At 40.1% G+C, this 27889-nt stretch overlaps 1 protein-coding gene across 1 annotated transcript; it reads right to left on the minus strand.

The window, feature by feature from the left end:
* Positions 1 to 363: 363 nt before the first annotated feature.
* Positions 364 to 6188, minus strand: LOC133978542 (uncharacterized). Its single transcript, XM_062416805.1, has 3 exons — positions 6066 to 6188; positions 2810 to 3436; positions 364 to 1720 (listed from the first exon to the last, which is right to left on the minus strand). Exons 1-3 carry the CDS (start codon positions 6112 to 6114, stop codon positions 1200 to 1202), a joined length of 1197 nt encoding a protein of 398 aa, XP_062272789.1. The 5' UTR covers positions 6115 to 6188; the 3' UTR covers positions 364 to 1199.
* Positions 6189 to 27889: the final 21701 nt, after the last annotated feature.

The raw sequence follows: 27889 nt of genomic DNA on the forward strand, positions 1-27889 counted from the left end.
AAAGAGCACATGATCAAATATCATTTATAATTCTGTATGTTGAGTTTTGTCAGGTTGAAGATAATAGGAGAAATTATTTTCCATCAAGAAAGCGAAGGTTATAAAAGGTGAAGAACCAAGATGATACACTCAGATTCTCGTTGACACTTTAACAGAAGTGAAGATTTCCTCACTTTGGGTTATTGAGTCATTAGCTGCGTGTCGATACAGGCAAGTATCAACACATTTCCATTAGTGCTGATAAGATAAGGGCTACACAGATGAAAAAAAACCCCAAAGGAGCATGTCAGTGGTTGAAAACATCTTTAATTTATATAAAAGTGCATAAAACAATACCATTACATTTGGTATAATCAGCCGACGCTTGAGAAATGTCCTTAAAGGCGTTTTTCTTAAGAAGAATGAAAAGGATTTTTTCATTGGGGGAGTTATTTTCCATCCAAAGCCTCTGCATCTATCTGGAGAATATCTCAACTGTTTGTTTTCTTTGGTCTGGAGCCGAGTCGCAACATACTCTTTTTTTTTTTTAATATTTGGTTGATTTAAGGTCACAAAGCGTAATTACAAGTGACAAAAAAAGGGAGTCTAAAGGAAATTCCCATGATGACTCAAGCAGCTTGTTAACCGGGCAACGTCTCGGCCGGTCTTTGTAGCTTTGAAGTTTGATTGAACTTTTTTTTTTTTTTTTTGTGCATTTATTCAACACTTCCTTCTCTTATGTTCACACAAGTTAAGAGGTGAAGCTTTAAAATATGCAAACCACATAAAAAGCTGAACGTTAAGATACAATTTTGAGAGAAAAAACTCAATATTTCGACACACTTTGCTGCACAAATCTATGTGATATTTGTCACAGGAAAGCATTTGTTTAGCTCAGTGTGCGATTCATATTGTGTTTCTCTATTATAAATTAACAATATGCATCATTCCAGACTGATTTTCATCCACAAGGCTTTCTGAGAATGAGAAACTGATGGCTGTCAAACATTAATATTCATCTTCTTGTACTTATAAATCCCTGGATTTCAAGTCTTTTCCTGTATTCGAGTCATTAAAATCTCACTGCAATCCACACCGCCTGGAAACCTGAAATCAAAGGCCCTCCCTGAATGCAGCCGTTTGCTTCATTTGTTCCACCTGAGCTTAAACACCGTTCCACAGTTTGCATTAATTACTGCCAAAACCCTTCAAAGTGTGTCCTAGTGTCCATCCTGCTTTGTAATGGTGTGATTTGGACCAGTCAGTGTCCCTACTACAGTCTGGCTGCCTCCACATCTACACCCTTGCTCTCTAGCTATACCGGTAAGGAGCTCCAGCACCCTGATCTCGTGCTCCATGCGAGCCGTCTCCCTCCTCTCTTCCCTCTCGGCCGCCTCCCTCTGCCGCCGCTCCTCCCTCTGCAGCCAGTCGGCCAGGAGCTCCCGGTGCCAGTGAGCCTGCTCCTGCCTCTGGCTCTCCAGCTGCACCAGGAGGCCGCGGGTCTCCGACACCAGCCGCTGGAAGCACTCCGACAGGTGTTTGAGGGCAGGTTCCAGGCAGGAGGACTCGGGGGGGTGTTGGTGGTGGTCAGAGGTGGGGAGGGGGACGGGGCTTGGGTCTGGTGGTGGAAGGAGAGGGGAGACACTAGGCTGAGGAAGAGGAGGAGGAGGAGGAACAGGTGGAGGTGGGACTACTACTATATGTGGGGAAGGAGTGCTCAGGCTGTTTTCTATTGGTGAACCTACAATTTGGGAGACAAAAACAACAGTAAGGCACGAGATTATCACCAAGGACAGAAACAATTACTTCATTAATGGATTAGTTAACTGATTAAAAATTAAAATTAATGCACACTGCAGTTATATTAATAATTGATTAAGTTTCTTCTCAACCAAAAATGCCAAACAGTCTGTTTCCAGCTCATAAAATATGAGGATTTGCTGCTTTTCTTCATATTATGTGACAGTAAACTGAATATATTATGGTGCTAAACAACAATTGATTTAAATATGTCACCAAAGATGATATAGAGTGAAGTCAGGAGCTCGTATGCACACACCAAACATTACAAATTTGAAATGACTGCAAAAGTAATTGAAGGTTAACTTAAAAAAAGAAAAGCTGACTATTATTCTCTGTGTTGCAACATTAACAATATTCTTTTTTTACTTTTTACCTGAAAAGTTTAATTTCTCGGTTCATTTTTTACAAAAAGGAGAAATAAAAAAGTATTCTAGTGTCATTTAGAAGAAGAAAATCAATGCTATATTCATTCAGCCTCAGAAAATCCTAATTATTAACATCTCGTCTCAGCCAATTTAATAACTGAGGTGAAAAATGCCCTTCATGCAACACACTACTAGTATTATTTGTTTGTTTTATTATTTGTGTACTTAATTATTATTATCTATTGTTCTTTATTCTTTCTATTGATGCTCCTTCTACATTTTGGTATCCACTTGCTGCTGCAATAATGTCAATTTCTCCACTGTGGGTCTAATAAAGGAATATCTTATCTTATCTCATCCTTTCAGATATTACAGTAAACATGCATGTATAGAAATATTTGGAGAGCGCTGCCTACAAAAAACCAAAGCTACCAAGCTAAAATCAAGTAAAATGAAACACCATATTTGATGTCACTTTGCAGGTGTTGTGTAAAGAATGAGATACTGTGCATTCATTTAAATGATGCTCACATGCTTATATTGTACACAAAGGTTGTAATTCATTGTAAGGTGCAACTAGGTAAAGATTAAAAATGTAAAATAAGTAAAATGTCACTTATTTAAGGTGGATAACACATACATGTAGCACCCACAGCACTTACCAGGAGGCTCAGGATGGATGGATGACTCTAAATAAACCTCATGGTGTCTCTCTCTGGGATGATGTGTGAATCCTGCGTCATTGAACTCAAACTCATCCGTTGAATCTTCTCTGTTCTCCAGCTTGACTTCAGGGTCGAGCTGCCACGAGTGACACATCCTCCCCGCCCTCCCCAAAGAGCCGAAGGTGTGAACGCCGAGCTCTGTTGTGTTAGAGTTTAAATCTGGAGGCATTCCCCCCCCTGTCCTGTCCATGGGGTCGAGGTGAATCCCCGAAAGCCTTTCTGGAGAGATGAAATAAGGTCCTCCTTCCATCATGGCTGACCTCCTTCCCAACACAGCGTCCATCTCCGTAAAATACTTAAAACTGCACGGCTGCGAGCTGTCGACGCTCCTCTGTAGTTTGGCTCTGACGTAGTTAGCCTTCAGGGTTTTGACCCGGAGTCGACACTGGTGCGGACTCCGAGAGAAACCCATTTCGCTCATCCGGCCCGAGAGGTGTTTGAAGACGTGGCGGTTTCGGAGGTTTTCGGCCAAACTCTTCTGGACGCGCTCGTCGCTCCAGGCGCAAAGCAGCACCTGAGTTTCCTCCACCGTCCAGTTAACGGAGCGCTCCGCCTCTCGTTTCCCTGCACGTAAAAAAAAAACACAGCTTGGTATGTTTGTCTGGGGCGGTGGGTCATTTACATTCTCATTACAAGCATCATTTAACCCTCCTGTTGTCCTCAGGTCAAGAAAGGACAGGAGGAAGGGAGGAAAGAAGGAAGGAAGGAAAGGAGTAAGGAGGGATGGAGGAAAAGAGGAAAAGAGGAAGGGAGGAAGGAGAGAAGGAAGGAAGGAAGGAAGGAAGGAAGGAAGGAAGGAAGGAAGGAAGGAAGGAAGGAAGGAAGGAAGGAAGGGAGTAAGGAGGGAGGGAGGAAAAGAGGAAGGGGGGAAGGAGAGAAGGAAGGACGGAAGGAAGGAAGGAAGGAAGGAAGGAAGGAAGGAAGGAAGGAAGGAAGGAAGGAAAGGAGTAAGGAGAGATGGAGGAAAAGAGGAAGGGAGGAAGGAGGGTAGGAAGGAAGGAGGAAAAGAGGAAGGGAGGAAGGAGAGAAGGAAGGAAGGAAGGAAGGAAGGAAGGAAAGGAGTAAGGAGAGATGGAGGAAAAGAGGAAAAGAGGAAGGGAGGAAGGGAGGAAAGAAGGAATGAAGGAAGGAAGGAAGGGAGGAAGGAAGGAAGGAAGGAAGGAAGGAAGGAAGGAAGGAAGGAAGGAAGGAAGGAAGGAAAGGAGTAAGGAGGGATGAGGAAAAGAGGAAGGAAGGAAGGAAGGAAGGAAGGAAGGAAGGAAGGAAGGAAGGAAGGAAGGAAAGGAGTAAAGAGGGAGGGAAGAAAAGATGAAGGGAGTAAGGAGAGAAGGAAGGGTGGAAGGAAAGGAAGAAAGAAGGAAGGAAGGAAGGAGGAGGGAGCACAGAAAGAGGGAAGGAGGGGAGAACGAAGGAAAAATTAAAGAAAGAGGGAGGAAAGAAGGAACAGTCAAAACAGACGGGGTCAATTTGACCCGGGAGGACGACAGGAGGGTTAATAAAACATGCTCTAGACACCCTCAGAAGATCTTAGCTGCAATATTAAGCTACAAAAGTAAAGAATAGGGAGTTAAATTAACTTAAAACTAATGTAGTCTAATCCAACTGTTCACCAGTTATTGATAAATGCTTTAGAGAGATGACGAGTCAACTTTATGGTCGTTTTGGAAATAGAAATACTACACACACCTTCCAGTATAGTTACTATATAACAGCACCTCATAAAACTAGTCTCAACACAAACTGAACATTGTAACCTTCATGACGGAGGGATTTATAGCACAGGTGTTGTATTATAATGCTTTAATATTTCAGTTTACATAAAACAGGCATGCTTTAACATTATGTACATCTTTAGCTACTCAATATAAAAATAAGTGACTATTTTAACTTTAAATAAGACTTAATTTTCTTGGCCAATTTATAGCTCTTAAACGGCACATTATGGAGCCAGCAAGGCTAAAAGCAGTGGACGATTATTATACTATAGCACCTCACAAAACGAGTTTCAACAAAAAACTGACCACTGATTGATGATTTATAGCACAGGTGTTGTATAATAATGCTTTATTTTTTTTCCAGTTTTTAATAAACTGGCAACTGAGTGCAAGTAACTAGCTAAATATTTATTATATTAACTTATTGCACTTGTAACTTTAAGACAAGTGCTATATAATTACATGTATTATATATGATATAGGAAATAGGCAGTTAGACATTAAACAGGCTATGCAATCTAAAAAAATAAGTAACTATAACTTTAAATGAGACTTACTTTGTCGTCCTTAGACTGCACAGTTGGCTCCACTGATCCGATAGTTTAACTCAATAAACTGAGCTGCTGCATCCAATCAAACTACAGCAGCTACAATTAATCATTAATAGTTTGGTGACTAATTCTTTTATTAATCGCCCAGCTATTCTGTGTAAGAGTGAGAGCGTGGTTTCCCATACTGACTTTTAACCTCACTCTGTACTCTTGATATGAAAGCAATATAACCAACCGTACATGATCAAGATAACTCCTCTGTTTAACCCTTTGTAGGTCTGCTATATATATATCTATGATATCTGGTTAAAAACTAAATCTATTTAACCCATTTCACTTTGTTGGGCAATTTTTTTTACCACTTGTATTAGGTATGAAAAGCAAAAAAAAAAAAAAAGTTTTAAATAGCACTTTCTTGGTGTGACCTACAAATGATTAATATTTAATAAAAAAAGGTTTCTAGGTCTTGTTATAATGAGAGGATTTCTTTTTAAAGAACAGTGACACAAACTAACCTTACCAACTGAATTTAATAACATATTTCAGGTTTAGAAATGTCCCTCTAGCATAAAATATGACCGCTCATTAACCTTCATTGATAATTTGACAGATAGGAAGCTGCCATAGCTGACACAGGATGTTACAAGGCTGGAAAAGTTGAGCCAGCATGTTAATTTAGACACATAGTACCAGCCTGAAAACACTGACTTTAACTCACAAGGCTCACAGTGTCCTTATGCATGAAGCACTATTAGCACAGGGTTTTTTAAAAGGGTTTAAAAACAGCTTTAAATTAAATGTGAGAAGCTGTTATCGCTCTCTGCATCAACACAGCTATCAGCTAGCAGCTAACACTTGGCTTCATGGCTGACTGTCTGACTGACACACACATGAGAAAACACTCTGCAACGCTTCAGGGAGTCTTACTTTTTGTTGTAGACACGGAGCTGGTCGAGTTGATCATCGGAGGATTCATTTTTTTCTTGTTTTTCCTCCTTTTTGACGAGCTGCAGCAAATGTAAACAATCCTCACACACACACACACACACAGCGACCCTCCTCTCTTCCGGGTGACAGAGTTCGATGCGTTACGTCACGGCGCCGGCAGTGGAACGTCACGTCGCCGTCAGGAGAACGTCACCATTAAAGGATCAGTCCAAAGTTTTTTTTAACACATATGTGAGAGTCACTGAAGCACTTTTGGGGAGTAACTGGGAATTTAATTACTAAATAAATGTAAGTGTAATAATATGTGTAACATCTGAAGTCAGACCTTTAAGATTTTACTCAGGAGGGTTTTTTCCTCATTTTTTTTATATTTAACATGTTACTGAATACATATATTGCTGTTTTTAATTCTTTGAAATCAATATTTTTTAAATATATTTTATACATAAATCATGACGTGGGCTTAAATGGTGTCACAGTACCAATTAAGCCCATGCCAGACTTTTGACTTTTTTCATCAAATATCTTTATTTTATATTCCAAAATCTACATTAACTAACCTATTACATATCCAAAGTAACCCTCCAAACCCTGCTTATAAGTAGTGTATCACAAACAAAGCTAAAGAAATACACCTCAAAATCCCACTAATTATCTGATTGGTAAATTCATGCACATTGATATTTCTTACACCTTTTGTGCAGTCTCACCTTTATGAAGCTTTCAACTCTGCGTACTCTTTTAACCTCAAAGATATTAGCTGCTACTATGACTCAGAGAATAATACTGCAGAATATCTAATTATAATATTAACAGAAATTCTACAAAATATCACCTAACATTGTACCTTTCCTCCTAGAATTGAACTCTATTAAAATCACTCAAGCTTTTAATTATTTAAAAAGCACTAAATTAATAAACCACTATGAAAGAATATTCCCTGAAACCGCTGACTAAAATATATATGAACCCCCAAATGCTTATTTATTTATTTATGTATTTTTTCATGTTTATTTTAATTATGTTTTTATTATCTTTATATGTAATTTATTATGTCATATTCTTTATTTCCTAATATATATATATATATATATATATATATATATATATATATATATATATATATATATATATATATATATATATATATATATATATATATACTGATTTCTGAGCTGTATAGACTGTATGGATGATGTGATGTTTGCCTGAATGTGTTTTCCATTGTTGTTTCATTAAAACATTAAAATAAAAACTGTTAAAGGATAGGTTCAACAGTCAGATGCCCCAATTCTCCATAAGTCCCATTCAAAAGTTGTATTAAAATTTTATTACATTCCTCAGCTGTTAATGTATGTAATGCTAAAATGTTTGGTGTTCCCATTTGGCCTATATTCTATGTTCACACGTCATTATTATTTCATATGATCCTCTGGGATACATTAAAGTTTTATGTTATTGTGTAAGAAGGTTAACAATGAGTCTATCATCACGCAATCCCTTTGTCTGAATGTACTGTATGAATATATCCCAGGCTGTGAGTTGTACAATATTCATTAAAACAAGTGTACCATGAGGTTTTAGGTATATTGTGCTCGACGGGGTTATGATGCGGAGGATTCACGAGATAATATTGCTGTATATCATATATTTCTAAAGCAGCATATGATCAGGAGTTGGCGTACTATGTGAAGAGAATGAAGACAATGCATAGATTCATGATGCAAAATGATGCTCTCATGTGGGAATACATAGACACAGGTTGCAGGAGATAAAAAACATGTCTTAGCGCTGTTCATTACAGTTAATTTCTGTTTGATAAACCTGATAAAACACCCAAAGTACTTCAGAAAAGCAGCACATTTGCTTCCCTAATCAGCACATTCTGAGTATTGTACCTTGCCATTTGTTTCTGTCTATATGCTATCTGCCACTCTCTTGTATCTTGCATGCAAACTTCCTACAGACAAATACCTGTGCCAAAAATATAAGCCCTGAGCACTGAAACACCTCATCAAGGAAAGATGAGCTACGGAATAAACACATACTGTAAATCTGCTGCTTTCAGTAAGCCAAGTTAACCAGTCGGTCCTTCAGTACAGACATTACACACAATGCATTTATATGATAATGTCACCCAAACAGCCTCTGAATGTGGACTGAGCAATCAAATCCCAAATCTTCCTTTCCCTAGGTGCACTCACACCTGTACACACAGCGGTCCACATGCAGTCAGATCACCCTGAGTGTGAACACAGCACCAGAGACTCCAAATTCATCTAAATAACAAGAGAAACCCATTGAGAGGAAACACCTCCTAAAGAGGCAGTGAGGTGTTAATGGGTCGTCTTGTGCATTCCCTGGATGTCTGCTGAGAGCATTAAAGCTCCGTCATCCCCTCCTTCTATTTCACTGCTTCACCTACTTACTCTTTCATCCACATACACAACAATTAGGAAGGAAGGAATTCTTAAGTGCTGCTAATGCAGATTCAGTCTGCTCTCCTGCCGTTAGATTAGCATTTAGAGCATTCAGCCTTTGTTGTGCTAACACTGTGACTAGGAATAAGTTTAACAGTAATCTTAAAAGAGAGTTTCCCCATTGTGGGACTAATAAAGGAATATCTTATCTTATTGCAATGCGTTACATATGACATTGTTGTTTTTTTTAAAGTGTGCATGTGTGTGTTTAATACACCGGTATCTATGAGATGTGTTGAGCCTAACTTTTAGCCCAGAGAGTAGAAGAAAAGGGGGAAACTGTTACCAACTATCCTCTACTAGCAGCCTCTTCTAGCTCCAAAGTGGCTTCTATCAAATTCAAAGCAAGTTTTCTTCACACATTAAATGTGCGTAATTAGCATTGTGCAAAAAGTGACACCATGTTGTTGAAGTTGTTTGTTTTATGGTGTGTTTTAGACCATTTTTCTTTTTTTTCTATTTTCATCTTCTTATCATATTGCAATACATAACATATCAAATTCACTGTTTAAAAAAAATCAGTGCATGTGTGTGTTTAATGCACAGGTATCTATGAGATGTGTTTAGCCTAATTTAGCTTAATTTAGCACTAGTTTAGCCAGAGGAGTAGAAGCAAAGGGGACAGTCTCCTAGCAACCTCTTCTCTCTTAGCTCTGTCAGAAGTGAAAAACTCAAAGCAGTTTTATTCACACATTCAATATATATGTGATTAGCAATGTGCAAAAAATGACACCTTGTTGTTTTACATGTTGTTGAAGTTGATGCTGTCCTCACAGTTAAGCTTTCCTCTCATTTGTAACGCTAAACAGCTGATTCTGAATGTAACTCATGACTAGCTTATTAGCTAACAAGAGGCATGTAAATGATAGGTGGGTATCAGTAATTACAGGTGTGTCTTTGGAAACTTTGGACAGTTGCTAGTTGTTTCCCTCTGGCTGAAACTGCTATTGATCTTCCCCTCTTTCCTGGTTTACAGAGATACCTTAAAAGACAATAGATGAGACATATTTTGCACGGTGACATGTTCCGGTTGTTCTCCCAGAGGAGACGCTTTTACTGTTAGTCAAATGTGTTACGATAAACAACTCCAGTGTGCAGACTTTACAGGAATCATTTGGGTGATTGGGAATTTTACCAGTGTTTTAACCACAGGAGCTAAGTTTCAGTTTTGGTTGTTGTGCTATAGTTTCTGTCCTATAGAAAGTCCCTGCTACTGAGACAGGACTTTCCAGAAGTACCAGGAACAATCAGGGCGGTGTTTGTATTGGGCAATGTTACTTTCTTGGCGTGGAAATTTCCGTTAATGTTACTGACATTTAAACCACAGCAATGTAGCTCATGTAGTAACATCACATACTCCGCCAGAAAAGTACCCTGAGTATAATTAGTAGCACATGAGTTCAAGCCTTAATTTACACCTCTCGTCTTTCCAGTAAATAATAAAGCAATGACTCTGTGCTGCTTTTGTCATCATATTCAAAAACTGGTTAGAACAAAGCTTTTTAATCCACTATTGGTTTCTTTTCTTCACCCCCCATGGTTATTTAGATGCCCTGGAAACATGAATAAGAAAGCACCATGAAGATTTAAAAGTTCTAGTTTGGTTTTTTAGTTTAGTCCTTTAAGCTTTTTTGTTTTCTGAGACTATTTTTTGTTGAAAATTGCCAAAGAAAAAGGAGGAGAAATGTCAATTTGGTAAATAAGATTTTGAAACTAGACTTCTCTGTGCAAATACTGATTCCAACCCTATTAATATGTCGGAGAATCTTTGTAAAAAGGGCCTAAAAAAAGGCACATTTTGCAGTTTCAATCCTCTACATAGAGAATAGCTATAGAACTGCAGGTTGAGATAAAGGTTGTTCCTCACAGCACAAAACTGCTTGTGAACAACACAGCACTCACAAATGATGAGCCCTCCACAGCACAGGTAATTACAAAGGAAGAGGGGAGCCGAGACAGTCGACTGGACATTCATCTCATTACTCACGCATGCCTCCAGGCTGTTCCCCCGCTGGTCTGATGGGGAACATCTCACACAGTCGCTTCAAGGCATTCGCACACACACACACACACAAAACACCCACCTGGACTTGTCAGAGTTGAGAGCTTAATGCATATTACATCACTAACAACAGCAACCAGTGTAATATTTTTTAATGAGACTCGTTTCTATGCGGTACATCATGGTGGGGAATTACATAGTTAGATTTTTGCATATTTTTTACAATGCAGACCATTAGCTGACCCCATAGCAACCTATTTAGTACAGGTAGGAAAATGATACAGGGAGTATTCCTGGTGGTCATATCAATATTGGAGGAAAAATGTGGTGCTGCAAGGTAAATACCTGTCTCATCACTAGTCACTACTGTTCTGTTGGACTCCAGGGGATATACAATTTGCAAGAGAGCCTATACCTCCAAAAGAAAGGACCAGGCTTTTAATATATGACCGCAATAAATAACTAGAAGCGGAGCCTGCACTGTCTCCTCCTCTGAATTGTCGTATTTCCCTGTCCTTCGAAGGGAAGAGACATGTTGTAGATCTTCCCCCCAGTGTGATTTGTAGTGCATAAAACCAGGTCAGCGAGCACACGGCGAGGTAAGATGAGGTACAGACGACTCGTACGCTGGAGACGGGTTATGTCAGCTGAGACTGGAGGAGAACTGAGACGTCCCACTGAGGTGGTTCAGGATTCTTGCCTGCTGCTCTCTGGCGTGGCTCCATTTACCCCCCTTTCATGTCTCCTGACAACCAGCCGCTGCAGCAGCAGCAGCAGCAGCAGCAGCAGTAGCGGTGTTGTTTAGATCAGTGGTTCACAAGCTTTCACACCAGACACAAACAAAGGCTCAACATGGGAGCAGTGCAGCAATTCATGGAATCTGCGTTTTTTCCCCCCCAGCTAGTGGACGCCTAAGAACCAAAGCGATGCTGCAAGAGCTCCTACAGACCGTCAAACTCTGTAGTAAACCATGAAATTTACTTCACTTATATTTTTAAAAATCATTTATGTATTAGAAGAATCCCAATGTCCACATTCTACATTTTCCGCAAAAATACAGCCTCCTCATTCATTTAAATGAGATCACTGCCTGGACACAGTGGGGGTCCAGACTCAGAGTCCTTGGGCAAAAATATTCACGGATAATTTTGCTGCAATACCATCCCTGTTGGTCAATTCAGTACATGTAAGCACACCATAATTATACCGTTACTTTGTATTGGGAACAATAAAGTGTGATTCATCAGTTTAACTTGCTATTGTTAAGATGGAGTTAGAAGTTTCCCAACTTGTGCAATCCTCTCTGATAGTATTATAAACTGCTGTGTGTGTTTTTTTTTTTTACAGGCATGACCACTTAAACTCCACTTCATCAGCTGTATTTCATCTTCTCACTGACACCTGTAGCAACACACTTCCACTAAACAGAGCCCCTTGCGTTTTTTAAGTCCGGATGCTCACTGAAATCAATCTTGTAACCTACATGTCTGTGAAAATGAAGCTTAGCGAAAGTTCAGACAGGAAGACCACCTTTTCGTATGCTCACATAATCATCCTGATCCTTCTTACAGCTCATACTGATCTCTGTCAAAGCTCTTATTTTCCTTGCTGTTATTTCTGGAGCATCAATTGACACATCAGCTGTTCACATTCACCTGGTCAAGTCTAACCAATAGCACGGTGACACACCTTCATTGTCAGCCTATCATATTGCAGCTGTCTATTTAAATGTTCTCCCTCTCTGCTCAGGTGCTTTCTTGATGCTGTTTTGAGCAACCCACCACCTCCTCATCACCACCCAGTCTTCAGATTCCTCAAAGCAACACTTCAACTTCATCAGCCCGATCAGTTTCAGCCTTAAGATGACTTGTCGTGATCTGGCCTGAGATTGATTGATCGAAGTCATCAGCACCACCACCAGTGTCTGGACTCCATAGGGGGACTTACATCCTTCGATTCAAAAATTCTCCCTGCAGAGTCCAAGCGACAAAGACTATGACCATACCTAATCATTAATATCATCTGCATAATAAACATATTTTACTTTATCTCTGGTCTCTCCTGATTGAAATAATGACTATTGTCCATCTTAAACCTCGTAGAGACAAAACAGAGAGACAAAGAAAGGGTTCAGTCCACGTTGACAGCTATATATATATATATATTACCTCTCATTTGCAGAAAGCGGATGTCACGTTCTTGGTTGTGTAATCATAAACTCATCATGGCTCGTTGATATTGCAACAACTCATCCAGAAAAGGCTCCCCCCCCCTATAGCTGAGATTTTTGCAGCTGCAAAGCATATGACTCTGCAACCGGGTGGGATGATGAACCACTGAATTTCAAAACACACATGGAGGAACCACGGTAGGTCATTTATCAGCCATAAAAGTGGGGCTTCAGGGCTGTTGTGATGTGGAGTTGCGAGCCCCTCGGTTTTTCAAAGCTTCACTCTGGTGTCTCAAATGAATTACAGAACTCCTGGTCCCATGCCTGGACGCCCTCTAATTTGCTTCCATTTTTATAGTAGCCACCAATTTGCAGAGGCCGCTTTGACCAACAGCGAGCATCTGCACTTCAAAACATTCTGTATGAGCACCAGATGCCTTTATGAGAAAAAAACATCACATCCACTCTAATGTGTTCAATAACACAGATCGAATTTGAGAAGATGAAGTGCAAGAGACCATGTGCGTGGTAAAGGTTTTGGCTTTGGGAGAAACACATGTGATTTCCTTTTAGAGCTAAAAAGTCTGATGTCAAATGTAGTTGAATAGGATCTTAAGTTTTCACGTGTATGTTAGTGTTTAGTAATAATAATTATGTGCTTTTGCTTCTATGTTTATGATCAGTACGTATCTAGAACTATGAATGAATGACACCTTTTAACACTATATTGCATTGGATAGCAATATTGAACAAGAAAATATGGGCAAAATAGGCTTTAAACTCTTATTTACAAGTGATTACAAATGAATTAAAACACATTTATGAATAATATAATTCAGTTTCTGCAAAGTCCGTTCTGCTTGATGCAACTATATTCTACACATTGCACCTTTAAGGATATTTAACCCTCACATACTGATTCATCCTTAATGCAGCTGTCAGTTGTTTTAACAGTGATTTTTGTAGAGTTTTTTAGGTTAAATTTGTACTTTGCAGATATAAAAATGTGTATCAGCTGCACACAGACATAAAAAAGATGCATTTTATTTCCATTTTTGTATACTGTGGGTCACATTAGGAAAAGTCTGGCTAAATGAAATGTGTATAGTGTGTTTTTTTGCATCTCTCATATGATAAAAAAAAGCGTCAAATTTGATCCTGAACAGTATGTAAGGGTAAAAAACACTTATTGTGATAACAGGCCTTTACAATCTATAAAACAATCCAAACTCAAAGATATGAGGGAGTCATGCGTTGAATGGGTGTGACGTCTCTGCTAGCGTATATAGCTAAATTTATCTTCAGTCACACAACACAGTCAAAACTTCCCATACGTCTTAATTGAGTCAGAGTCATCATCCCTACAGGCATTTCCACCTTAAATTCCTCCTCCTTTGTCTGCATGGGCAGGAGCTTTAAACAGGAACTGGGAAGCTAAAACTGGAACAATGAAATGAAAGACTCCTAAATATATCACTCTTTATTTTTGTGCATATTTGTGCTCGTAGACAAAAAGTCACATTCCACATAGTTGTTTGGTTTTTTTTTTTTTTTACCAAAAAAGGTAGAGAAGTTATCTTATGTAAGGACAGCAGTGAGTGTTTACATATATGGTGAAAGTCGGTCAGCGCTCTGAGAAACTGTCCACTGTTTGACCATAAGCCTAGAGGAGAGAGAGAGAGAGAGAGAGAGAGAGAGAGAGAGAGAGAGAGAGGAGAAGAGAGAGAGAGAGAGAGAGAGAGACGAGAGAGAGAAGAGAGAGAGGAGAGAGAGGACACAGAGAGAGAGAGAGAGAGAGAGAGAGAGAGAGAGAGGGAGAGAGAGAGAGACACAGAGAGAGAGAGAGACACAGAGAGAGAGAGAGAGAGGAGAGAGAGAGAGAGAGAGAGAGAGAAGGGAAGAGAGAGAGAGAGAGAGAGACAGAGCGAGAGAGAGAGAGAGAGACACACACAGAGAGAGAGAGAGAGAGAGACAGAAAGAGAGAGACACAGAGAGAGAGAGAGAGACAGAGAGAGAGAGAGAGAGAGAGAGAGACAGAGAGAGAGAGAGCGAGAGAGAGAGAGAGAGACACACACACAGAGAGAGAGAGACAGAGAGAGAGAGCGAGAGAGAGAGAGAGAGAGAGAGAGAGAGAGAGAGAGAGTGAGAGAGATAGAGAGAGAGAGAGAGATCTCGCCGGTTACATCACAGGGTCGGTTGGCGTGACACTGTGCTGCCCAGACGAGTCCAACTAAAGGATTGAACAAGTAAACAGCCGACTAAATGATTCCCTTGTCGTGCTTTTCAAAACTGTCGAACTTCCACGGTGGTCCTACTCTGAGAGCGTCCACTGTGGTTAATGATATCTGAAGTGTTCTTGTTAGGAATCAGGAACACTTCACTGTGACCTGCATTTCACAATGAAACCGGTCATTGTCCGCAAGACCGTAAGACTGTAAGAATGTCGTAGATATGCTCCATGACCTGGTTAACAGTGATATGATGATATACAGGTCAAAGATGTCAAGACCCTGACGTTAAAACTATGAAACGGTAACTAAGGACATTTACTCGGATACTGTACTTAAGCACAATTTTAAAGTACTTTTTAATGCCACTTTAAACTCCAAAAACATATATATATATATATTGCATTTTTTGCACCACTAGACTGCATGTATTTGATGGCTAAAGTTATAAGTTACTTTACAGAATAATGTTTGACACATAAAACATGATCTTCTTATTACATATGATGTGTTGTTATAGATTAAACCATCCGAAAGAATATAAAGAAAAGCTCCACCACCTACAATCAGTCAGTTATTGATACTTTTTGCAGATAATGCTCGTGTATTTTTACATTTTGAATGCCTTTAACCTGTAATTATGCATCTTTTATTGTGGTATTAATACATTAACCTTCGTGTCGTACTCCCGGGTCAAATTGACCCCGTCTGTTTTGACTGTTTCTTCTTTCCTCCCTTCCTTCCTTCCGTCTGTCCTTCCTCCCTCCTTCTCTCTTTCTTTCTTTCTTTCCTTCTTTCCTTCCTCCATCCCCCTTTCTTCCTTCCTTCTGTCCTTCCTGCCTCTCTCTCTCCTTCTTTCTTTCTTTCCTCCCCCCTACCTTCCTCCCATCCTTCTTTCCTTCCTTCCTTCCTCCCTTCCTTCCTTTCCTCCCTTCCTTCCTCCCTTTCCTTTCTTCCTCCCTTCCTTCCTCCCTTCCTCCCTTACTTCCTCCCTCCTTCCTTCCTACCGTCCTCTTTCCTTCCCTCCCTCTTTCTCTCTTTCTTTCCTCCCCATTACCTTCCTTCTTTCCTCTGTCCTTCTTTCCTTTCCTCGCTCCCTCCCTCCTTCCTTTCCTTCCTTTCCTTCCTTTCCTTCTTCCTCCTTTCCTTCTTTCTTCCTCCCTTCCTTCCTTAACTCGAGGACAACAGGAGGGTTAAAGCTCTGAATACTTCTTCCACCACTGAAAAAGCAAAGTTCTTTTTACTTTTAGATGTTTAGGTACATGTGATTGTTGTTTTAACAGCTTTTAAATTACTATATTTAAACATTAGTAGTTAGGACTTGCTGCATATCTAAATATAGTCAGCTCTCCATGTGTGTATGAATGGGGAAAATGTAAATCAATCAATCAAACTTTAACTATATAGCAACTTTCATACAGGTTAGTATACTGTAGTTCAAAGTGCGTTACAGTGAGTTGATTGATAAGCTAATAATAAGACAGAAGTGACAACATTGGAAAAAAAGGAATAAAAACAAAGAACACATAAAAAGACAAAAATTGGACCAGATATTCTCCGAAATGGACAAAGACACAGGACAGGTACACAGCTGTGTTTATACTGCATTAGATGTCTTCATGCATGGATGGGTCGACACATGTTTTTCAGCTTGTATAGTCTTCACCGACATGGGGAGATGCCAAAATATCTGTCACTTTTGAACACTTAAAAAAACCAATTAATTTTGTCTCTGTTTTAATCTAGATGCCTAAATATCTTTTGACCTGCTGGTGGTTTTTTTCTATCGTGAGAACCTCAAACCCTCAAACCCCTTAAATTCAATGCTGCAGATTTCAACACCAGACCCCCCGACCGCCGCCGCCTCCTCCTCCTGCTGCTTCGGACTGCGAGGAATGCGTCCCACCTAAGTCACCGAGGCAACCCCCTTTTGGTGGCCAAGGAATGCCCGGCGTTTTCTACGATACTCTGGACTGTTTTCTCAGCGCAGACCACTGGTAAACTGATCCCGACCACACAAGAGGAGCCTCCCTGCTGCAGCCACCTCGCCTACATCCAACCCCCACCCCCCCCCCCACCTAGTACTACTACTACTACTGTCAATCAACACCTAATGCTCCAAACACAGCTGATCAAAACCACGTGGAGGGACTGCTGGTTCCAATTGAACCAAGAATGTGCTTATATAGCTAAGTAGAAAACTAGGCCGTGTCCGTGGGTCTGGGAGTGTTATTCCTATGGCTTTGAACGTATATGAAGCAGACAGTCGAGGAGATCAAAGAGGAAAGAGGAAAGGGGAAAGGGGCAAAGCGTGAAGTGACATGAAGCATTAAGTGAAACCACATCTACAGTTCTCAACTTTTTGCAATCTGCAGTCCTTTGAAAATCCTGCCAATATTAACAAACTCAATTATAAACAGCACACACACACACACACACACACACACACACACACACACACACACACACACACACACATGCACGTTATGATGATATTAATGCAGTTGGTTCCATAGATGCAGCGTCTATCCCGACACTCAAAAAGAAGATAATTAATTAGTCAATTTAAATTTAAATGCCATAAATTACCTTAAACCCCCCCCTAACCCTCCCACTCACCCTCCCTTAAATATGCTTGTGGCCTCCTGGGGGGTCTCAAGTCAACCCCCCTCGGTCGAGAGTCACTGACCTCTCAGTGACACCGCTTTAGATCAGTGGTCAACATTATATCACAGAATGAGATGAGCCCTGCTCAAACTCTTGACCCTCTGTTTTCATGTGTCACTCAACACTGAGCTGAAAGATGGGAAGAATAAATACATTTTTGGGTGAAAGAGTTCATGATTAAACGTTATATCAGGTTATTTCATGATTCTACATACCCTTCAAACTTTTATAGGACATGAAAAACAATATCAAAACTATTCTGTGGTAGGAAAACATCAATAACTAAAACAAGTTTCTAGTGCTTAATACCAAAAGAGACTGTGTGTATCTCTGAAATATAATTACCATGGCTTTGTTCACTACTCTGCTATCTTTAAATCTAAGTTTATTTGTCTCTCTGAATGAAGACATACTGTGAATATTTTATCAAGGTGGCAGGATTTCGATGTCTTGGTGGTAATCAGGCTGAACTAATGTTCAAACAAGGATTTATCTTTGAGTTAAAACTGATTACTCTCTCCTCGTTTCTCAGCTTGTTTTTTAAACAATCTTATCTTAAGTCAAGACAGAGCAAACCTGGAGAAGACAAATCTATCTTAAACTGACTGGTTAAATGTCACCCACAACAAACATGACTTTCAATTGTTCTCCATCGCTCCCCCTCGCTTCCCCCCCAACTTGTTTTTCTGCTTCTTCCTCTGTGCTAAATGTGACATGCTAATAATGCTACTGCATTAGCGTGTAAGGATGAACTTAACAGCTGGTCTGAATAAGGCAAAGGGCGGCAAAGTTCAGTTTAGTCTGATGAAAGATGAGTCAAGTCTGACAATGCAGAGCTAAACCTGATAAGCTGAGTCCAAAAGGTCCTAAAAGAGACGACAATACAGAGAATATATGTTTGATTTAGGTTTCACAGCTTTTTCCTTTCTGCCACCTACAGGACAAACCGCCTTACTGCACCACTTGTGATACAAATCTAAAGGAGATTTTTGGCTAGTTTTACTTGTGCGAATTTAACTGCTTGAGTGTTTTATTTGCCTCAAACAACTGATGCATCAACTGCACAGATGTTATAGCTAGCTAGCTAAGAAGAGTGACGTTTCTTTCCTCTTCTTTTTTAGCCCAAGTTAAAACATTTTGAAGTAGCTTACACTCATCTTAGCCTCAATACATGCTGCCTTTTCTTAGGGGTGTTTAATGACCTTACAACCTCCTGGGAGCTTAGCCATACTTATAAATATCCTGTAACTAGGGCTGGGTATCAGTACTTGATACCTTTAAGGTGTGGATCGAAATAAATCGATACCAAGGACAAGGAGTATCGCAATGTCTCCCGCCAAATGATGCCTGCAATCGATTGTTTTTCCACCCAGAGCTAGAAAATATGACTATTTGTACGGACTTGCTCAAAGCCAACAATGCATGCAATGTTCGTCGATTTAATGCAACATGTGATTGGTCCACTGCCGCAGCAGCTACGACCCGTCTGTGGTGGTGAAGTCGTGGTGAATTTGAGTTAGCGCGCTTAGCAGTTCAGCAGCCGAGATGACACCGAAACGCTCTAAAGTGTGTCTACACTACACGCCTGTTACACCGGATAAACGACAGTGCACTAAATGTGTGATGGGTACCGAATGAAGTACTCAGTTGGGATTAGTATCACTTTAAGGGTGCTTGGATTGGTACTGGTATTGTCATTTTCTAAACAATACCCAGCCCTACCTGTAACCAAAAGCCATATCTTGATCTCTGAGTGTTTACTGCAAATAAAACCACAAGAAAGCTGATTCTTTATGTCAGATATTGAATGTTTCTTTAGGTTAGCTACACTTGAAGAGAGGAGGGTTGATACATCAGAAAGGTACGAGGGAGAGGGGGTTTCTAAAGCTATTCAACCATCCAACAAGCACTTCTGATGGAGTATATACTGCCCCCTTTTACACTCTGTCACCAGCAGCAGTAGCAGCAGCAAGTCTGCAGCACTGATACAATGTTCTCTGTAGTATCAAGCGGAGCGGACAAGATGGACACACAGTCACCAGCTGAGTCATATCTGAGTTTTCTGCCTTTAAGCCTCCTGTTGTCCTCAGGTCAAGGAAGGACAGGAGGAAGGGATGAGGAAGGGAGGAAGGGAGGAAAGAAGGAAAGAAGGAAGGAAGGAAGGAAGGAAGGAAGGAAGGAAGGAAAGGAGTAAGGAGGGAGGGAGGGAGGGAGGAAGGAAGGAAGGAAGGAAGGAAGGAAGGAAGGAAGGAAGGAAGGAAGGAAGGAAGGAAGGAAGGAAGGAAGGAAGGACGGAAAGGAGTAAGGAGGGAGGGAGTAAGGAAGGAAGGACGGAAAGGAGTAAGGAGGGAGGGAGTAAGGAAGGAAGGAAGGAAAGGAGTAAGGAGGGAGGGAGGAAAAGAGGAAGGAAGTAAGGAGAGAAGGAAGGGAGGAAGGAAAGGAGCAAGGAAGGAAGGAAGGAAGGAAGCAAGGAAGGATGGCAGGAAGGATGGAGCAAAGAAAGAGGGAAGGAGGGAAAGAACGAAGGAAAAATTAACGAAAGAGGAAGGAAGGAAGGAAAGAAGGAGCAGTCAAAAGAGATGGGGTCAATTTGACCCGGGAGGACGACAGGAGGGTTAAGCAAATGTACTTTTTTCTTATATGAACTTTACATACGAGCTTAAAATAAGACACATTCCCTGATGTGTCTGCGTTTAAATTCTTACGTAAACTTTATTCTTATGTATTAGATTTGTGTTTTTAGGGATAATGAGACCTATGGGAGCTGACTGTTTTTCATTCTAGTAAGTCAGCATAGAGGCAGGAAAATGGAGCGGTTACAAAACGAGGGTGTGAGACTGTGTCTGTTTCTCCAGCTGCCCTTTCTCCACCCCATCTGGACTCACAAAGTGCGTCGACATTCCCTCTAAACTGTCATAAACAACGCTGATCCCACCCAGACACACTTGTTTGTACAGATCAGACTCAGATTGTGTTCTCACTCCTATAACCAAACCGTGCTGAAGCTCTCCTGAGATCTACGTTTCAGGGGCTTTAGTGGACGTATTTGGTGGAGTGGATTGCATTGTTCTCACCTGGCTGAACAAACTGAACTCACTGAAGACTAAACAAGCTTTAACGTCGTCTCAGATCTGCTGCAGACAGAATTTTACAGTATATAATCCAAAATGAAAGCATCAGGAAAAGGAATGAAATAGACCAATTTAAAAAGCAAATGCATTGAAAGAGACTTTTCAGATCATTAACTTTATTACTTTATACTTTATTATTTGGATGTCCATTATTCCACTTTGCAACAATGAGGGTCTGGAGAGAGTTAGAGTCTAATTTTTCCGATTTAATCACATTATTAATACTGTTTTAATGAGTGTAAATCCCTGCTGCAGAATAACTGGATATGAAAGTGGTTTATAGGGGCAATGCTACATCTCTATCATTGGGTTCATCTTTAAAAACTGAGTTATGTTAAAACACAAAGAATTTTATTTCAAGTTATTGTAAGAATCTAGAAAATTGCCGAATATCGTAAGTATGTCAGGAGGAATTTTCTGTATAATGTGCATGAAAACTTTTACAAAATGCCATAAAAACATGACATCTTGATTACATCACAAAGCCCCAATGAAGCAAAAATAAAGCCTACGTGATATATGGCTCTTTTAAGTTGAACGATTGATTTTAAGCATTTAATATTTAAAACACATGCTATTTTACCATTTTAACCATTAAGCCAGTTGTTGCTTTATTCTCAGCATTTCAGCTTTTTCCCACATGTGGTTTTAGAGTATGTCCAGATTTTTATAAGTTTCACATGTGGTTTGTTTGTAAGTACAGAAACATTCGTAGCTTCCTGCTGTAAAACGGCTCCTGCCTTTCCTCGTCTGGACAGGAATAAAACATTCAAGCTCTGTTCCTGATGTAGCTCTGCCAATGTAAATGATTGCCAGACTCTTTTTTTCCCCTTTTTTTTTTCACCTGCCGTCAGCAGTGTTAGAGGAAGCAGGTGCAGCGGCATTAAGAGGAACGGGGGAAGACCCAAACAATAATATCATTAACTGCATAAAAACACACAGAGGAGCTCGGCTGGAGGGCCGAGGGTTACTGGTCTGGGAACGCTTGTAATTAGCCGGAGCAGCTGGGAGGCAGAGGTGTGTGTGTGTGTGTGTGTGTGTGTGTGTGTGTGTGTGTGTGTGTGTGTGTGTGTGTGTGTGTGTGTGTGTGTGTACTCTCTCTCTTTTTGTCATTTGAGTTCATTTTAATTCACCGAGGGCTTTATTGGTTTGACACAATGATACAACACAATGTCAGAGCAGAGGCTGATGAATGAGTTATTCACTGTAGAATGAAATAAGTAATAATTTATCTTTTGTTATTTATTATATTATTTTGATAATTGATGCGTACTACAATTCACATGTGGAAAATACGATTTTTTTTTTAATGACTTTTCTGATTATGAGTTTCAGTCACATTTGACTGGATGAAAAAAAATCCCTTTCCAGCCACAATTACAGACAAATAAGCCACAATAGATTCATAAATTATAGCTTTACTGTCACTATGCATCTTAATGTGTTTATAATCCTTTCCTCTCAATGATTAATGTTAACTTAAAGGCGTTTTACATCTGGTGGGAGTCAACTACCACACCCAAAAACATTAAAAGTTAATATTTTAGTAGGAAAATTTAAGAGAAAGTTCAAACTAAGACCCTTAAAGTCAGTAATATATCCCTGAATCAATCAATTATTGATTTAAAGATCTAATGCTCACTCTCAAATCATTTCAGCAGTGTGGCCAGAAGGCTCTTTTAGACACTTTTTCATATACAGTATTGGTGTATTGGTGACCTGACATTAACAAAAGATATCAGTTTCTATTTAATCTAGACACCAGATAAAATATTACCCATTCATTTTGCACTGCAGAGATGCAATGAATCTCTCTGTCTGGGTGTCTCGCTGTACATTTCATATGTTTGTATAGCGGTGGGGAAATGAGTTACGGAAACCAGGGAAACAATGAGGCACCGCCAACACAAACTGCCCCACCCCAAAAACCACCCTCCTCCCTCTTTTTTCCTTTACTTCCCTGCTTCCCTCCTCCCTTTCCAAGGACAGCAGGGTGAGAGGTTGCCCCACCCTGGATCAATACGAATCAGTCACAGTACATGCACACAAGAAATGGGAGAGATCTTGAAAAACGGCCTACCTGCCTACATGCACAGAAATACCCTGCTTTATGTGATATCTGTGTGTCCGATTTATCTCCTGTCCTACATTTACTGATCTAACACATCTATCAGGTGTTTTCCAGGATAAAAAATGTAGTGGTTTACACAAATTAGGACATGCAGTATAGCATAGTATGTATTTATTAATGCTTAAAAACTGCTTTTCTTTTGTTAAATGCATTAAGACATTAAACAATTAAACAGAAATTCAATAAAAAGCATGCATACAAGCATAAGTGCCTTTTACAAAAGAAAGACAGAAAGGAATATGGTTGATTTTTTAATAATCTAAAGCTATAAGCCACCATAGTTACCAGCCGAGGGAGCAAATATTCAGCCACAATCAGCCTGGATTTTTCTGGCCACTTTTGGTTTCAGGTGTTTTTACCCCAGAGGACCAAATGTGAGCCAGTTCAGACTAAAACACTGTATGTCTGCATCCAGTTTTGGGCAGATTGGGCAGATTGGTCAGGTTTAATGGTTGAACTGCTTCAGTAATCACTGTTAGCATCAGTCTGAGCCAACTCATGCCTTCGCTCACAGGTCTGGCACCAGTCCAGTGAGCAGGTGTGCTATGTTTAGGCTGCTGTTTGGCAAAGATCATTTTTGGGGGTACCAAGAAAAAAAATGTTGCAATATTTGTTTTTTTTTTAGGCTGCGAGCCGAGTCAGGATGATTACGGCTGAGTCTTGGCACGCTCGGCTGTGTTCTGGCAACACAGCGGCAAATATTAGCCGGCCTCTGATCCATGTACAGTATATACAGGTGTTGCCAGATTTAGCTGTGTGTTGTGGAGCGTGGATTTGTGTCAATTTTAACTAACAATTGTTCAAACAGTTATCAGCAGACCAGACGGCTGCGGGCCAGCGTCGGCTGCATGCAGGAAGTGGACCAACAGTGCACAGTACTTGGTCTATCTGAGCTGATTCTAGAGCGTCATTCATTTACATTTATTTGCATTTATTTACATTTTGTCATTTGGCAGACACTCAAGTAGCTGACCAGGTGCAAGAGCAATGAGAAACGTAAGAAACAACTGGGAATAGACTAGTGCATGATAAATATGATTGAACAAGAAAGTCATGCAACAATCAATAAAGTGCTAAAAGGTTAATGGGGCTCGAGTCTTGAGGTCAGGGGCGGATCTAAGAGTTGACAAGATCCAGGGCTTAGGCCAGAGCACTGAGAGCCAGGGCCAATTCTTATTAATTTTTTTTATTTTCTATATGGTTCACATGCGCAGAATTTAATTTTACTGCATTGTATGACTACTGCAAATATTAGTAGTAATAGTAGTGATTTATTTCAGTCCTTATTAACTATTTTCCAAAAAGAAAGCACATAAAAATAAATAACAAGGAAAGAAAGGAGGAAGGAAGGGAGGGAGAAGGAGGGAAGGAAGGGAGGAAGAAGGAAGGGAGGAAGGAAGGGAGGAAGAAGGAAGGAAAATAAAAATATATTACATTAATTTTTAACTACATTTCACATTTAACATGTCTTCAGAAGTTTCCATCTAAATCACAATTGTTGACAAATTAGAGTGACTTATTTTTGTTTTTTTTAACCTTTACATACTTTCCTAATGTGATGTACCAAAAATGCATCATATTTTTATTTCTGTGCAGCAGCTAAACATTTTTGTATATGCAAATATCGAAATTTGGCTTGTGTTTATTCTAAAAAATACAAAAATCACCATTTAAACACATTTTTCATATTCTATAAAATGTTCTCCTGGACCATAAAATAGGGATTATGAATATCTTTTTTTCCATAAGATTAACTAAACAGAAGGATTAATCAAACATTTATTAATCAGAATATGAACAGTATGTAAGGGTTAAATAGATTTGGGCCCTCTAAGACCCTCTAGCTCCGCCCCTGACTGAGATGTTCACGGATGAGCTGAGTTTTCTGACATGTCTTGAATGCACCATGGGAGTCAACAGCAGACATTCATTACAGGTCTAGCATTGCAGGGTGGCAGCCCAGCATGCCAGATTTTGGACGCTGTTGTTTGAACCCATGTTGGATGCCGGCAGCCTAACAAATTAGAGCAGGTTGTGCAAGAGTCAGAGCCACAGAGCGACCCGACAGCTGTCTCGTGACTCTAAAGTGATCGTAGAGAACAGAAGTGGAGACAAAACAAAACATGAAATAAGAGAAAATAGAGCAAAAAGAAGAAAAATAGATAGTGATGGAGGAGAAGTGATGTCTGGTATGAGAGAGGCTGACAGGAGGTGTTCTTGATAAAAGTGTTTTTTGGTAAATGACAGATGATGGGAGCGCTTCTGTACCATTACCTCAGACCTTCAATCAGAGCTGACTGGTATTACAAGGATGGATTTTCCAATTTTCTTGTTAAATGAATCTGAAGTTGTCCAGTTTATCAGAGTTTTTCGAAGGCTGCATTTTTCTCTGAGATGGAACAAACGCCACGAAGGCTTCCATCATATAGCCGACCCTGCACTCGCTCTTCACCTCTGAGTGAAAAGAGGATTTCTCCACAGCAGATCAATAAAGTCTAAAAATATTTGTTTTCATGAGCAGATTCTATTAGTTTTTGTTGAAGTGAATAAAATCTTACTTTTTAATATCCTAAAACAGCCATCAATGACAAGTGACACTTTACTGTTAATGGGTAGTACTACTTAACCTCTGAAAATAGTTGTATAATGGCTTCTATGGCTCTGAAATTTGAATTAAAACACCCTTAATGTGTTATCTCATCAGGGTTATCTCAGCTTGGGTTGACGACTGCACATCTTTAAGAAAAAGCCTGTGATGCAAACTGAAGTATAGAGTTTAAAAAGACATGAGTGAGGGAGCTGCATTGTGGAAAAACACTGTATGACAAAAGTTGTGTGATAGATTTGCACATCTGGAATTAAAAAAACAAGTGCTGGACCAAAACACTAAACACTAAATCTGTAAAGGCAGATTTTGCATACTGTAGCTCCCAATGCAGGTATAATTTAACAGGATATCAAAAGTGACATTTCTAGCTTCTTGCTCTTCTTCTTCTAAAAGTCTTTAATCTGACTTTTAGCAAACTTGTTTCTCCCTTTACGGAAAGACACTGTATGACCCGTATCGAAACACCTGCATCCACTGTTTAGGATATAAATTTATCGGGCGTCATTGTAGGAAATTATGCACGAGTTTGTCCGGATACACCATTGTCCTGTTTCCCAGCATTGACAAGTCAACTCTCTATATAAACAACACTTTCAACACGTTCACTCCCTGCATCTGCATATCACTGAGCCATCACAGCTGTATACTAGAAATGATATTAATACACTACTAATTTGATGCAATCCTCATCTCTGGTGTCTCTGTTACCAACCAAAGTCCTGCACTTTATATGCCATCCACCCTCCCTACATCTTCTGTGCTGTACAAGCATGTGGCATCTTCTAGACTTGATAAAATCATATAGATATAAAAAATATTTGAAGAAACACAATAACAGCATGCAAACATCATTTCTGGGGAAAAAATAGCTGTCACTCCTGGCTGCATGATCCATCCTGCTGTACTATAAGCATCAAATAAAGCAGCTCTGTGTGATGCTGCTGAAGTTTCTTGCACCTATTTTCTTACTTTCAACTCAATGTCTCTTATCCCTCAAATTGACGGTGAAGTTGCAACACTACACCTCTCCAGTTCCCGTTATAATAGTGGTCAAACCACAACCACCACACCCACAACCTCCAGGGATTGTTTTGGGAATCAGTTCATATTTCTTGGCGCGGCAGCCGTGCATCACGTAACATGAAAAGGTGAACATGAATACACATAATTTGGTCACTGTTTACCTGATGGCCAGATGTGGTTAAATTGGTTGCGTACATAAAGAAAGAGGGGAAGAAAGTGAGAAAGACTTTGTTTCACGTCCACTGTCCCATATCACTAAACTGATAAACGTCATGACGTAAACTACAAAACATGTCAGAGCTATCAGAAGCGTCTCTGATGGAAACTCCCTTTGCCTTTGAATCACTAATCTGGTGACGCACAAGAAGAAACAATGAGTAAACAGTTAGACACAGGGATTCTCAGCATGCTCCCTTCTCCAGTGTGTGTGTGTGTGTGAGTGTGTGTGTGTGTGTGTGTGTGCATGTGTGTATGTGTGTGTGCAGCCTTGCAGGCGAGTATATCATAAGTAATGAGTCTCAGGCCCAGCAGATTCAATACCAACACACTGTTCAACAAACACACAAACATGCTTGCACACACACACACACACATGCACACACGCTGCCACCCATGCCACTTCATCACCCACCGGTGCTCATTTGTTGATCTGGAGGTGGGTGAAGTCTGTGGCCAAGGCTCTTCTGTAAAGTGTCACATTAAGACTTGACTCCACAGCTGCAGAGGAACTGTACTGTCCGAAAAAAACAAGCCTCCACTAATCTGCCTCCAAGTCTGTGCTTGGATGGTTACACACTTTCTACACCTCTTTTCATCCCGCCATCCAGCCCGGAGAAATGGAACCACCCACACAAAGAAAATAGAAGACTGGACAAGACGTCCAAGATTACATAATTTGGAGGCTTTATGTAACAGTGAGGGCCGAGCCAGTCAGCTGGAACAAGCCTTTTTTAGGACTCTTTTCTCTCTCTGACTGTCTCGCTATTTCCTTTTAGGAGAAGACGGATTGATGGATGGATGGATGGATACATGGTTGGATTGTGTGCCACTGGCAATACCCCAGAGCGGTACCTCTGTGACAAAGAGTGGCACAGATGGCGGCCCAAGGCTGGCCAGTGTTCAGGGTACCAAATGGCATGCCACAACAGGTCCAGATGGACTCAAGCTCTTAGTTTTATCTTTGTCTTTTGAATAGATGGTGGACAAACAGTGAGAGAGAGAAACAGAAGAGCAAAGAAAAAGAGAGGAAAAACAGTCTGCCTACAATGTGAGAAAAATAAAAAAAATAAAAAGTGTGAATGGACAACATCTGCCCACAAAATCTACCATCTGCACCTTTAAATAGCCTCGATCCTCTCAGCAA

The sequence above is a fragment of the Scomber scombrus genome, chromosome 4 (assembly GCF_963691925.1).
Source record: "Scomber scombrus chromosome 4, fScoSco1.1, whole genome shotgun sequence".
In the NCBI taxonomy this organism is placed as follows: domain Eukaryota; kingdom Metazoa; phylum Chordata; class Actinopteri; order Scombriformes; family Scombridae; genus Scomber; species Scomber scombrus.